General features: G+C 44.6%; 1 protein-coding gene across 1 annotated transcript in view; it reads right to left on the bottom strand.

Moving 5' to 3' along the window:
- The window catches only part of Dnah6 (dynein axonemal heavy chain 6), a 195330-nt gene that overhangs the window by 122177 nt on the left and 58193 nt on the right, over nucleotides 1–14960 (bottom strand). The window contains exons 19-26 of the mRNA XM_021164519.1: nucleotides 13678–13890; nucleotides 12707–12799; nucleotides 10898–11017; nucleotides 9794–9974; nucleotides 6939–7035; nucleotides 5778–5997; nucleotides 3686–3850; nucleotides 3397–3507 (exon numbers count right to left, since the gene is read on the bottom strand). Coding sequence (XP_021020178.1) covers nucleotides 3397–3507; nucleotides 3686–3850; nucleotides 5778–5997; nucleotides 6939–7035; nucleotides 9794–9974; nucleotides 10898–11017; nucleotides 12707–12799; nucleotides 13678–13890 — 1200 coding nt within the window. The remainder of the gene's footprint in view (nucleotides 1–3396; nucleotides 3508–3685; nucleotides 3851–5777; nucleotides 5998–6938; nucleotides 7036–9793; nucleotides 9975–10897; nucleotides 11018–12706; nucleotides 12800–13677; nucleotides 13891–14960) is intronic.

Genomic DNA, 14960 nt, shown 5'->3' on the forward strand with positions numbered 1-14960 from the left:
ATTTCAGCTCCTGATTCACCCTAAATTAGCATATCTTTATCAAGTAGAATGGTGATTGTGGGGGTCTTACACCTCAGGGCTGGATGCTCATTGTTATGCCTGGATGGGGCCACATCTGCAGATGGCCATGGGTCTTTCTCTGGGGCCACACTTCTCTCCTCTTGAGGAAGACCAGCACTGAGTCTTCCCTGTCTCCCTGAGGTGTTTCTGCTTCTCTCTGGGCAGCTGCTCCCTTTCCCTGTTCTATTTCAAGGGTGAATCTTTATAAATGCAGTGGCAACTCAAGTGTAATTAAATTTGGAGCTGAAGACCAGGCCTAGGCCCTTGTTGGACATATGGCAGGCAGATAGTATTTCTTTGTTGTCTCTATCGTGTTTCCGCTCTTTTAATTGTTTCCTTTGCTCGAAAAGGATTTTAATTTGGCATAGACCCATCGACTGGTTTTGCGTTTGCCATCATGGGCAGGAAATCAATGAGAAGGAAAATGCCATGGAACTTTACAGCTTTAGGTCATGTGTTTAAATCCTTCCTGAATCTTCTTTGAATTGATTTTTATATGCACCGTAAAATAACAATAATGGAAAAAGGACTTTAATGCCATTTTCCTAAGGAAGATATACCAATGTCCAATATCTATATATCTATATCTGTATTTATATCTATAAATCTATATATATGATACTGAATAGCTCTAGTTACCAGGCATGGAACCATCAAAACCTTAATATAAGAAAAATAAGATTATGAAAAATTTAAGCACATGTTATCCTCATCTCTATCTGAGAAGTTTCTGGTTTTGGTGAACAGTGATGGACAACGACTGCGCAAGATGCTAACGGTGTCCCCGCTCGCTTTTTATTGCCTAGATAGCCACAGTGACAAAAACCAGCTTTGGGGCAAAGGGTTCATTTCCACTTACAAGTTAGTCTGTTATCCAGGGAAGCTAGGATAGGAGATCAAGGTAGAAACTCAAAGGCCACAGAGAGTACTGCTTCCTGGCTTGCTCTCCGTTGCTTGCTCAGTTTGCTTTCTTGTACACCCCAGGATCACTTGCTCAGGGACTGTACCACCTACAATGGGCTGATCCCTCCCACATCAATCATTAGTCTAGGAAATTTCCCCACGGTCATGCTCACAGGGCAATCTTACAGAGGCAATTCTCATTTGATGCTCCCTCTTCTGAGATGACTCCAGCTTTTTAGTGTATGTCGACAACCAACCAACCAACCAACCATCCAACCAACCAACCATCACAGACAGTGAGGATTGAACGCTCAGCCTTAAATGGGACATTGACAGTGCACTCTCTGAGGCACAAGGGACTTAACAGAAGAGAGAGCAGAAGCCTGTAAGAGGCAGAAGACAGAGAAGGGCTGTGGAATGTCATCTTCATGGCACAGTACAGCCATCGCATGATGTCATAGCAGCCATAGTTGTCTGAGCTGGGGTTACACTAGGCTAGGTCTGTCAATGGGCATACCCCTCCTTGCTGAACTATTGGTAGTTACTCATGGGATGTGAGAGGAAGGTCAGTCGTTGCATTTATTATGTGACCAGTAGTGAGCCCACCAGGTTCCAATGGATAGTTCCAAACCAGTGGCTACACAAGTGACCCTGATTAAAATCAGTGGGTCATACAACAACACAGAAAGACATGGATGTGCAAAAGGGGTTTCTAAAGAGTGTGATGGGGATTATAGGGGTGGGAGACACACAAGAGAGAGCAGGGGCAAGAATAAATTGATTGCACTAAGTACATGTATGAAATTGTCAAAGAACAAAAGTTTAAAAAAAACACAATGTGATGCCATCTCAAACTTGTTATCAAAGATAAAAAGATAACAAGCACTGGCAAAGACGTGGAGCTGGGATTCCTGTATTCTGCTGGCAGGAAGATGATGTTGGGACATGTGGGCAAGACATGGTATGGAGGGTTCTCCAAAAAAATGGAGGTTTCTAAAAAACAAAAAGAATTAGTGTATGACTGAGTAACCCCATTTCTGAACACATGTATCAAAGAATTAAAATCAGCCTTAAGGAGCATGATTTACCACAGTTAGCACAAAGAAACCCATCACTGGATTAGTGGAGAAAAAAAAGATGTGTCCTGTACCCACAATGGAGTAGCATTCAGCCAGAAATGGAAGAAAATCCTGTCACAGGTGACAGGCAACATGGATGAATTGGGTGGAGATCAAGTTAAATAAAACAAGCCAGTCATAGTAGTGAGGTGTCTACAGTCATCAAACTCATACAGAAAAGAGCAGTGGTTGCCAGGGCTGGGGCTGGGGTGGGGATTGTTGCTGTTCAACAGACAGGAAACTGTAGAGTATGGCAAGAAGAATGGGTTCTAGAGGTCTGGTGCCCAACACTGAGCCTGGAAATACTGTACTGTGCATTTGCAATACTTTAAAAAATTTTGTGTGTGTGTGTGTATGTGTGTGTGTGTGTGTGTGTGTGTGTGTGTGCGCGCGCATATGCTGTGCTTGCATATTAAGTCTCACATGCATGCAGAAGCCAGAAGAGGACACAGAGTGTTTTCCCCCCATTGCCTTTTGTTTTATTGACAGTGTCTCACTGCAACTGAAGTTTGCTCTTTATGCCAGGCTGGCTAGCTAACCAGTCAGTTCCCAGGATCCACCTGTCTCTGCCCCACAACACTGTGTTTTAAGGTGTGCATGACAATGCTAGCTTCACTTGACAATTGTTAATGAAAATATTCATTTCTGTGAGAGGCATCCTAGTTGCAATAGCTACCTTTCTATTGCTGTTCTAAAACACCATTGTCAAGGCGACTTACAGAAGGAAGCATTCCTTTGGGCTTACGGTTTCAGAGGGTCTGAGTCCATGATGGCAGAGAGGAGGTATCGTGACTGAAGCAGGAAGCTGAGGACTCATCTTCAGCCTCAAGCGTGAAATAGAGAACTCATACACATGGAAGAGCATGAGGTCTGACACCTCAAATGACCACCCCCAATGACATACTTCCTCTAAAAAGGCCACACCTCCTGAGCCTTCCCTGATAGTGCTACCAACTGAGGACCAGCACTCAAATACTAAAACTATGGGGGACATCTCATTCAAACTACCACATTGATCCTAGTAAACACAATTAGGTCTAAATGTTTGAAAATCATTATAAATAACCCTTAAGTTTCCCCTTAGCTTTCCCCACTAGTTTATAGTCATTCACACAAATATTAAATAAACATCAAGGAAGTATCCCTAAGAAAAACAGAACACAATGGCTTCAGTAAGAACTCCAAAGCTTTGGAAGTCATTATCAGCACAGTAGAACTTCTGAAATAAAGTGAATTTGCATCAATCACGATTAAAACTACATGGGGATCATCTTGCATGATAACGTGTCCAGTGCCTCTTTGGGAAAGGACTCACCTCAAAATTTACTTGTTCAAAATCTTCCAGGGCTTCTATGTTGTCATCTTCACATTCTAGACTCTCAGTTAAATCCCGGCACCACATGATCTGAGAAATGGTCAGGATCACCTGCAACAACATGCCCCCTCATACATGTGCTATATGGTAGCACACCCCTTCATACATGTGTTATATTATAACACATCGCCTCATACATGTGCAGGATCACCTGCAATAACACCCCCCCCATACATGTGCTATCTGCACCAGACCAGACTCCCAAAGAGAAATTTAACAAGAGCCTTACTTGAGAAGGGTGGCCAGCGATCACCCACTCTGTCCTGGGTTTCCCCTGGTAATCAGCGATGGCAGCTTTGCACAGGCGGCGGAGAGATGTAAACATGGCTTCCTCCACCTTACCAAGCCATTCTTCCACATTGCCTCTTGCCTTGAGGCCTTTCCCCAGGCCAACCTATGAGGCAATTAGGATGATAAGGGAGTGTCTTAGGTGGGACTTGCAAACTGTCCACCTGTTGTATTTCTATAACTAAATCCCGAGCCTTGTAAACAGGGAGGCCTTTGACATCACATCACATAGCCCAGCCCTTTGGGGCTTTCTAGTCGAAGCATGCTCTTAGGGCTAGCTCCTTGAAAGGTCCCCCACAGAGTCCATGGATTTCTTTAATCATTTCCCATATCACAGTGCTGTAGTCTGAAGTCGACCCTGAGCATTGTTGTAGCTCTGCTCTCATTAGTCACACGTCTCCACAGCTGAAAGGTGCAGTCAACATCTCAGCACTTCTCTGTGGGACCGTGAAAGGCAGTCTGGTTTCTGGCTGAGCTAGGTTTGAAACCCAGGTGACCCTGCAGGTGACCCTGCAAAGGATGGTAGGAGTTTTGCTACGCTCCTGGACACCAGGACCCTGACACGAGGCTCCAGCTCTCCATAATTCTGTGGCCATTAGTCACCTAAGGGCAGTGCCCCAAACCCCTCCATAGGTGGAGGACATGACCACAGATCACATAGCCTCAAGACTGATCTCCATTTTAATGAGGACCTAAAGGTCTGAAGGGCTTAGCCAATTAAGCTCCCATTCCCAGACACTCCTCCCTGCAAAATATATTTAACCTCAGGCCCGCCCTGATAAAGTGGGGTACTGTTTCACTCATCACACCTCTTCGCCATAACAGTAAATGCTTTAAAACCATGGACTGTCTCTTTTCATGGAGCGGCCCTTCATCTAAAGAGCCACGGCTAGTCTCCCACAGAAGGCCTCTCAGTGCTCCCAGTCATGGCCTCCACCAAGCCAAGCTGCCCACTGAAACAAGCCAAGGACTCTCTTTCCTGGGGGACCCAGCCGGAGTTCCTCTGTTTTCCTCTTCGGCCCCAGGCTAGATCCAGCCCGCAGGTCCCCACTCTGTTCTCAGCTCTTCTGTTGTCTGAGTGCCCAAGAACCAGATGGCTAGGGCCTCTGCGCAGTCCCTGGGACCCCAGACTGCGCTCTCCGACCCCTGGAGCGGGGTCCCTTGGCTTCTCATAGCCCTACACCTGCTCTCCTGCTTGTTTGCTCAGCACCTGCTAAGGGAAAGTGCAGAGCCCTGAGCGAACAGATGCAGGACACATTAACCCCCACACTTCTCATGCTTCTTTCTCTGATTTCTAATAACTCAGATATCTGCTCGTTTGGGATTCCCCAAACCACTTTTTTCACCTGCCTTTGAATTTTCATGTTTTCTTAATGTTCTATCCTTAATTGTCTTATTTTTTTCCCTTCAGCACCAGCAATGATACATGCATGCATGTGTGCATCTATAAATGTGTCTATGTAAATATGTATGTATGTATGTATGTGTGTATGTATACGTGTGTGTGTCCTCTGTGCAATCACCTGCTCTTCGGTCTGCCGATACTTGATTGTCTCAGTGGGTGTTCTCCATAGGCTGGCGCTACACAGCTCTGGAGGAGATGAAGTAACAAACTCTCACGCAGAGCTCATTAAGTCATTTACATACAACGGAAGGTCCCTGTCACCCTGCTAGTGATTCTATTTTGTGGAAGCCATTAGAGGATGATACATTTTGATCCGGGTATCCTGGCAAAACTCTTGGCCAGCCACTGTTCCTCTTTGCAAAGCTGGCTAATCCTTGATTGCTTCTTGCTAGTCCACTCCCCAAACAGACCATCCATTACAATTATGGTGACTTCTATAGTCGCTGGACAATTTCTCCATTAGATTTCCAGCTCCTCAAGGGTAAGAGTTTTAGCTCAGCTATCCTCAAAACTGCTGGGCTAGCAGAGTCTCTGGCAAGCGCAGGGTGAGAATGAGAGGCCTGTGCCCCGGGTCCCAGACATGTGATCATGTTCATCCACAGGGAACTATTAGTCTACAGCACATTACCCGTTCCCCCTCAGGTGACAGCATTGCCAAGATGTCGTTGGTGAAGACCTTTTCTGGCTCAGTATCGATGCCGGGTATTTTCCCTTCTGTAGGAGGCATGAGGGCAAACTCGAGCTTTGAAATGGAGTCGAAGCATTTCCTTAGGTGAGGCTGCACGGCTTGCGGATTGCGTGTCTGGGCCAAAATCTCCAGGAGCTCATCATTTGACAAGAAGTAAAACCTGCCAAGGTAAAGTCACTTGAAGTCAGGTGAAGCCTGACTTGACCGATGCCCAGCCTTGGGTAGCCGTGTAAGAGACAAGGTGCTGCCAGGAGGACGCCCCGGGCCTCTAATCACACTTGTTTGGGGATCAGGAGCAGGCCACGTATCTCTAAAGAAGTTCTTGTAAAGGTTTTTGATGATGTATCTCAAACACCTACGCCCAGTAGCTACAACAGAAAGGACTTTCCCAAGAATTATCAATAACAGTGGGTCTTGTTATAATGCTGATCTGTTTGCCTGCTGGTCTTCCAAGGCCTTGAGCCACATGAGATGGGTGGTTGCTGGGCCCTTAAAAGTGACAGAATATGATTCTGCCAACCTACCATTTCCAACCTTACCGTGGCCATACTTAGAAATAAGGCATCTTTTATGTGTTTCTGTATCATTTTAAGCAAAATGGGTAAAGAATGAGCTTGTCTGTACCTGACCACACTCAGGGTCACGTAATGCAAGTGTGCCTTAAAAATGCAATTGTCTCAGTCCTGGGTTTGTCTGAAACTCTAGATTTCCAAATCATGACAACACTGCAAAGTGAGTTGCCAGGCTTCACAGGGACTCATGGTGAGAGGGGTGCAGACTCTAGGACCCCCCCACTAAACACAGGGAATAGAAGAGTTAAGGCTGGAGATGCTGCAGAGCTAAGGATGTGGGAGATGTGGGAAGTGATGTTCTGTGGGTTCCCTGTACACTCCAGCAGAGACAGCTTTGCTCTCCTCCACTCTGAGCATTATCAAAGCTCAATATTTGCCCAAAGGTCTGAAGCAAGTCTGCAGGGAGGGGAGCGTGGGCATCCTCCTCTCCTCTCCAGGTCTCTGCTGTCTGAGGGTGTGATCTGCATCCCCAATCGATCTGCTCCACAACAAGACATCTCAGGTTGTTGTTGTTGTTTTTTTAACTTACCTTGGGAAGATAACTCTCTTTGACTCTAAATATGCCTCCAGACATTTCTGAATTTGGTCAAGTAATGCGTTATTGTTTTGAAAAGTCTCCAGAAGTCCTATATTTAAAAAAAAAAAGTTGGCCAAATTGTATTAAAATAGAGAATATGATTTCAAATGAAAGCAAAAGATATTAACATTTTAAAAGTCTTTGTTTTGTTTGGTAGAATAATGAATAATAAAATGGGAGTAGTGTTAGAAAAGCCTAGTTTTTTTAAAAAAAATTCTCCTTTTCATGTTGTGATATGTATGTGGTATGTACACGTTTGCAGGAGCACATGTATATGTGTGTGTCTATGTGTGTGGGTGTGTATGTGTGTCTGTGGGCGGGCAGTTATGTACGTGTCTGTGTAGTCAAGGCCTGGCACTGATATGAAGACTCTTCCTTAATGGTTCCTTCACCCTTTTTTTTTTTTTTTTTTAGGCAGGGTCTCTCAGCCAAACCCAGAGTTCCCATCTCGATTTGCTTAGCTCACTCTGGGTATTCCCTGTCTCTGCCTTCAGGTTTTATAATACTTTTCAGGGATGGATGACGTGTGAGCCACAACCATCACCCTGTATCTGAGCAGATTCTGGAGATCTGAACTCCAGTCTTCTTACTTGTGTGGCCATTACTTTAACTGCTAAACCATCTCCCAGCCCAAGAATTGTTACACTTAGTTGATTGTAATCTTCTAATATTTACCTCGCTAGAACAGTGCTTTTAATTTAAAATAATCTTGGCAGGCATCCTCTGCTTTTAGGGGGCCGTGAGCCAGTGTCTTAGAACCTCCCTATTCTTTGCCACTCTCCTTTTATAAAATGTTAATTAATTTACTTATTTATTTTTACATTTTCTGAGCATTGGTGTTTTGCCTGCATGTGTGTCTGTGTGAAGGTGTCAGATGTTGGAGTTATAGACAGTTGTGAGCTGCCATGTGGGTGCTAAGATTTGAACCCCATTCTTCTGGAAGAACAGTTAGTGCTTTTAACACTAACCCATTTCTCCAGCCCCTCCTTGTCAGCTTCTTATTGGCATGTTTTCTGTCATGGTTAAGTGCTAGGTGTGGTGATGCTATTATTCTTCATTATTAAACTGGAACTCCTTAGGCAGTGGCTTCCATGACTCTTCATCTTTGTACCTTTGATACTGATCACATTGCCTGCTTTCCTACCTGCCCAAGACTCAAATCCCAGATCTGTGTCTTCTGAGAACCTATATGGTCAACAGCGCCATCTAGTGGCCAGCCACCCACTTACACACACTGGTCTTAGCCTTGTGTCCTAAGCAAGACTCAATCAATCTCTAAGCGCTCCACTCCAGCCCAGATGGGACTCCATCTGGCAACGTTCTAATAAGCATGTGTGTACCTTAGGGACCTCACATCATTCTTTATTCTTCCTCTGCCATCAACAATTCTCCTTCTGGGCCAAAGAAACTTTTACTCACTCTTTCCTGAAAGTTTCTGCTCAAAAGCCATTTTATTGAAAAGTCCAATAACACAAACACACACAACACACACACTCGTATATACACACAAACAATATATATATACATAAATGTTTACATACATACACATATATACATAGACACACACATATACACAAACATAAACACATGCATGTACACATACGTGAACACATGCACACATATACACACATGAACACATAATATATGCATGCATACAGACATGAATGCACATATACACACATACACATGTATGTACATACATACACACACATACACACATATATACACATGCACATACATGCACAGATATATACATACACACATTTACACATGCACACATACATATATACATACACACATACACACATGGACACATACATTCACGCTTTTATGCATGCAAACACATACACACACATACTAGCCCATAGCCACTCCCTTATTCTACTTTAATATTTTCCATGGCTTTATCATCAGCTGGAATCAGATTTATTACAGGTGTATACTACTTTATTTGAAACCTTTAAGGCCAGATGTATTTTGGAATCATATTCTTTTTTATTTCAAAAGACTGTTCCCATTTATCAACTGATAAATTCTGTAAGAATCTCTGGGCAACGAACATAGCTCACAAAGTTGCCTTTGCGAGGCAGGGACGGTGTCTGAGACTATGGCCCATCAGAGTCACATGCTGCCATTAGCCATAGGACAAGCCAGCTGTCCAAGGCTTTGGTATAGAGTGTAAACCTCAGTGAGTATACACTGTTAAAACATTCCAACCCCGATGCTGTGGGAGGATGTGACATCTCCAGTGGTGCAGCCACCGGCAAGGCAGCCGAGATCCTGTAAACAACACTGAACTCATCGGTTCACACACACAAAGACATGGGAGTGGGAGGGGACTGGAGGGGGATCAGCAGAAGTGGGATGAGGACCAGAGAGGGCAGTGGGACTGAATATGAATATGATAAAATACATGACATGCATGCATGAAAGTGCCATAGTGTAACTTGTCATTATGTATAATTACTATATGCTAGGAAAAACCTTTAAAACAATTTCGATCTGTTACTTGAATTGCAACAAGTGGAAATTATATATATATATATATTCCTCTGTGTAGTCCTGGCTATCCTGCTGGAACTTGCTCTGTAGATCAGGCTGGCCATACAAAGATCTGTCTGCCTCTGTCTCCTGTGTGCTGGGATCAAAGGTGTGTCTGTCCACTACTGCCAGGTGCGTAAGTGGTAATATTTTTAATTCGTTCTCTCGAACAAGCCGAAACTGGCCAGTGAGATCTTTAGAGGTGGCGCACATGTCGGACAAGCAGGGAGCCTCCGTGTTCTACTTGTTTGCCTTGGGGTTTCTACCTGGCTGAGTCGCAGCCCGGAGAGCGTTAGGCAGCCGGTTGACCTTCCTCATGATTTCCTTCCATGACTTATCCACCTGAAGGAACATCTTGGCTTCTGCAGGCAGCTGCCTCTGAATGTCTGGGGCATTAAAGATGCTTTCTAGGTAGAGCCAGTTTCTCTGACAGTTCAGCCACTCTTCCTGGAGAAAAACATGGGACTGTCAACCTGGAGCTTCCAACCAGATAATCACTGGTTAGACTGGAGATTGTGGCTTTGGGAATTACTACATCTTTTCCTTGGGAGAGGCTTATATCTCCCCATAAGTTCTTCGAAACAAAATTTCCTAAAAGAGCCCAAGATTCTGTCCAGCCTGACTCCACCCCCTCTTTCCACTGAAGATGAGTCAGCTGTGTGGAAGGTCAGAGGGGTCCCATGACCCATGCTTAAAATGTGTAGAGGAAGCATTCTGTTGGGAGGCAAGATGATCTCCTGCAGAAGTTTGAAGGCCAGGTGGGCTACAGGTTCATGATGACTCCCAAACACATACAAGCCCAGCCTAGGACCATCCAGGGAGAGAGTCTTAATGAGGAGTTATCCAGATTGCCATATCTTAGGAATAGCACAGCTATGGGATTCCCTGAGCAGAGGAACCCAGTACAAGCCAGGATCACTTCCTGACCCACACAACTATGGGACTCCAGATGTATTGTACTTAACTAATAATTATGCTGCTAACAAATGTATAACTCTAATTTTGTGATATTTTTTCGCCTATCAAAATAATTTACCAATGATGATAAAAGTGACAGTATGATGTAAACAGCCAAATACATGTATGCTTTCTTCTCATTCTGAGCATAATAAGATGTCAACAATTAAATCCTATACTTCTGAATTATATAATATTAAAACAACAGTGTGTGTGTGTGTGTGTGTGTGTGTGCATCCACACACATACATATATGCACACATATGATGGTGGTGTGGAGCAAACCCAGAACTTCGTACATGCTGCAGTCCTTCTACCTCTGAGCTGCATCTCTCGCCCCGCAGAATCAGTATTTCCGAAGGCTTTGTGGCTCTCCAAATCAGAGTGCAGAAGCTGAAACTGCCCCTACTTACCAGTGTTTGATTAAATAAGGAAAGCTGTTTCTGCCAGTCATCCACTCGAGACTTCAGGGGACCCACATACCGGGATGAGGCGATGGTTGCAATGTTGATGGTGCTATCATCAAGTAGGACCTTCAGAGAGAAGTGGCCGGGACACAGGCAGACGCATGAGTCCTTGAGCTCAAGGTATTTGCAATCCCAAGGGCCCGTTTAAGGATAACTCATCTGAACAAGCAATCTAGGCCCACCTACAGCTTCCTACACAGACACTGCGAAGCTTGTTCTCTCACTGTGCTTACAACCCTGTGTATTCTCTCAAAGGTCACTAGGGGACACTTAACTAAGAGACTCTGTGTGTGTGTGTGTGTGTGTGTGTGTGTGCGTGCATGCATGCCCATGCCATGCTCTTGTGTGCATAGGAACTCGCATGCTCATAAATGCACATGCATGTGGAGTCCAGAGGTCAACCTAGGATGATGTTCCTCACTTCGGGTTTGAGACAGCGTCCCCCAGTGGGACCCAGGACTCTGCTTAGACTGGATGGTCAGTGAGCCCCAGAGATGCACACATCTCTGACTCTTTGGTGCTAGGATTGTGAGCATGCATCACCTCCCTGCTCCGTCCCAGCTTTGTAAAGTGTGAGTGACGGGACTTGAAGTCAGGTCTTAATGCTGGTATAGCAAATGTTTACTGACGAAGCCGTCTCTGAGCCCCGGATCCTGCAGTCATTAATGGCATATTAGTTTAATGTTCTTCTCTTGCCCTCAACATTAGGTGACTGGCAACCCCTTTATACAGTGTAGTTACTCTGGTAGGCTTTCATCTGTCAAAAGACGAAGCTGAATCCTCTGGAGGAAGCATTCACAGCACCTTCCTCCCGACTGCTCCCCACACACAACAGCATCCCTCATAAAACATGTCAATTTTAAAACAATGTGTTGGTCTGAAACATCGAGTCATTCATTGCAGCCCCGCCAACTGGCCCTTAACTTGGCTTGCCCACCTGCATGCATAGAATGATGTCTGATTTGCCCTCTACCAACAATTTCATCTGTATTTCTGCCTTGTGGCCATTCTTATACTATGGCTTTGCCTTTTAAGTTGGGCTGTGGGACCCCTTCCCTTTGCTTTTAGATTTTAAGTGAATTAATGCTCAAAGTACATGGGTTAGATTTTATCCACCTGAACAGACAACATCGAATTTAATGTCTCAGCCTGCTGTGCACTCGAACTGCTCGCTCCTGTTATCTTGCTGTGTTTGAAGTACCCCCTACCCCGTTCTCCACCTCCCATCTTTAATGTCGGTTGTCCTGGCTGATCTGATGGAGGAAAGACTCTACTACCTCTTTGCATATAACTGATCACGTTATTTTAATTAATTCCTCAGCTATAGGCCTGGAACTCCTACACACACACACACACACACACACACACACACACACACACACACACACATACACACATCATTTTATTACTTTGGTAAATATTTGTAAATAAGCATTTGTGTCAATTATTTACATCTTGTTTTCCAAGTTAGTTCTTCCTTAGTGACTCATAGTTCATTTCCTTACCTTAGTCTTTCACAGAAGCTGCAGGATGGTATGGTCAGGACTTTTTATCACAAACTTGCTCTCCTCCCCCTCCAGTTCTTTTCTTCTTTATTTTGAGACAGTCTTATTATCTATCCCTGGCTAACTTAGAACTTGCTAAGTAGCTCAGGCTGGCCTTGAACTTATAGTAATCCTCCTGCCATTGTTTCCCAAATGTTGCAATTACAGGCATGAGCTCCCATCCCTGATTTCCCATAACCCAATTACATACCTGTATGTCATCTGTGCCACCCAGAATAAATACGTCCTTGGAGTCACGGTGAGGAAGGATGACAAATTCCGTGGTTTTCCAAGAGTCTTCCACCTTGTAAATAGTTTAAGCATTAGGGTATCTAAATTCATGAGTGTTTAGCCGCACAATAAAGGCACTTGGGAAGAAATGAGGAAAACTATAACTGCCCTACCCCCCCTACGACCCCTGCCATTCTCAAGATCCTTTTCTTGGTCGGAAGCCACAGATTTTCTTGGTTTCAGTTGACTACTCTTAGTACAGATGAAATGCTGATGATCATGTGCACCTGACGCTTCTAGGGGAAGGAAAATGGTCTTTTTATTTAGATACCTGGCAGGCAGGCATGCATTATTAGGATAAGGAGATGGTACTGTAAGTAGGAAATTCTTCTTAATGTATTTGAAGGCAATTAGCCTTCTCTGGGAGTTCAGAAAATAACATATTTTTCTGTAAATAAATAAAAAATCTCTGGCATACAGTTCTTTATAAAAGCTGGCACACAGCTGGCCTTGCTCCTGTTGAGTTCTGGTTAGGCTATAGGATGAATATATAATATCAAGTGGAACGTGCAAGAAGACAATGGAGGCTGTTGCTTGTCATGTTGAAAACTCTACCCAGATAACACAGATATTAGTAGTCTTCATGTTGTAACCTAAAGCCTTTACATTCTCATTTTGTATGTGTATACATAAGTGTGTTTATGTGTGTGAGTAGGTGTATGTAGGCACATATGCACACATGTGCACATGGGAGGCCAAAGGTCAGTGTCATTTCCTTGCTTTGTTTTATTTATTTATTGCCATAGCTTCTTATTGGGCTGGAACTTTGTAAGTAGGCTAGTTTGGCTGTCCCACAAGCCCCAGGGGTCCATCTACCTGGCTCCATTTCCCTGGTGCTAAAACGGGGCACGAGAGAGCCATGCCACCATGTCTGGCTTCTCCATGATTTACCTTCTTAAGAATTATCTCTAAGGCAGCTTCCCCAGAAGCCTGCCCAGATATGTCTTGGATTTCTTGAGCAAAATCAAAGACGTGCAGTTCGGACAGCCTTTCCAAGGTCAGCGGGATTTCAGTGTCCACTAGGAGGGCATCAACGGTTTGCTCAATGGCTGCCCAGTGCCGGGCTTTCAGGGTTGGGTTCCTCAAGTCAATGATTACAGGAAGCTGGAAAACAGACATTTTCAGAGGTGTTGCCTCTGTAAAAAAGCACATGCGCCAGACCTACCTATGAACCAGCCTGTAAACACCCCAGCATGGGTCAGGGAGGGGGTCATGGTGCTAGCTGCTGGCTGCTGAGAGCAGGAATGTGGGCCTGCATGGGTCACCCACGCTACACTGGGCCATCCTAGACCCATGAACATACTGGTGGCATTTATCAGACTCAATGTCTGAAAAAAGAGCTCGTGGGGTTGGGAAGACAGCGTGGCGGGAATCTGGGAGAAGTTGGAGGGGAGGATGATGGTGGAATTGGTCAAGACACGCTGTACACGGTTTCAGCTTATAGACAGTTGAAAACAGCACCACTCGTCCTATAGAAAAGGAAATGCAGGAGGAAATGCAAATGAAGGAATTTTATCACTACCTTGAGAACACTGAATTTCAGGGCACCAAACTAATTAAAAAATGTGGGGAAACTGGTAGTCACATGTTTCTCTGAAGGCTAGAACAGAGGGCCGAGATACACCTCACTGAGTGGAGCCAATCTTGAGGTCTGCCTCTCCCACCAGGCGATCATTTGTCCTGTGAAATAATCACTATAGAGTGGAAAGCTGCAGGAAACAGATTCTCAGTTGGGCACCACAAAGAAGGAAGGTGTAGGTCCAGGAGAAAGAAGCTGAAAACAGCCTCTGGGGCCCATCTCCCTCGAGAAACAGTAGGTACCACTAGAAAATACAGAGCCTAAGATGCAGCAAGGCAGACAGACTAAGGCAGTGTCAAATCTCAAAGCCAGCTGAACTCCTAACTGGAGTTGATAGAACAAACAAAAAGGTAAACAGAGGGAAACTAATGCCCGCCTCCCAGATTGCAAACCACGTGCCTCAGCAACCACTCGCTGCTGCAGAAGATGCCAGGCTTTCAACAACGACCAAACGAAACACACAGAAAACGAAAAGGCACACAGCGAAGAAAAATGAGCAGAACAAAACACGCCTGAGAGTCAACGGTGATCAGAATCAAACTCAGAAATGGTGCACATTGTTAGGAATAGAGCTTTTTAATTAACTACAGCGAGT

This window comes from Mus caroli, chromosome 6 (assembly GCF_900094665.2).
Source record: "Mus caroli chromosome 6, CAROLI_EIJ_v1.1, whole genome shotgun sequence".
Taxonomy (NCBI): domain Eukaryota; kingdom Metazoa; phylum Chordata; class Mammalia; order Rodentia; family Muridae; genus Mus; species Mus caroli.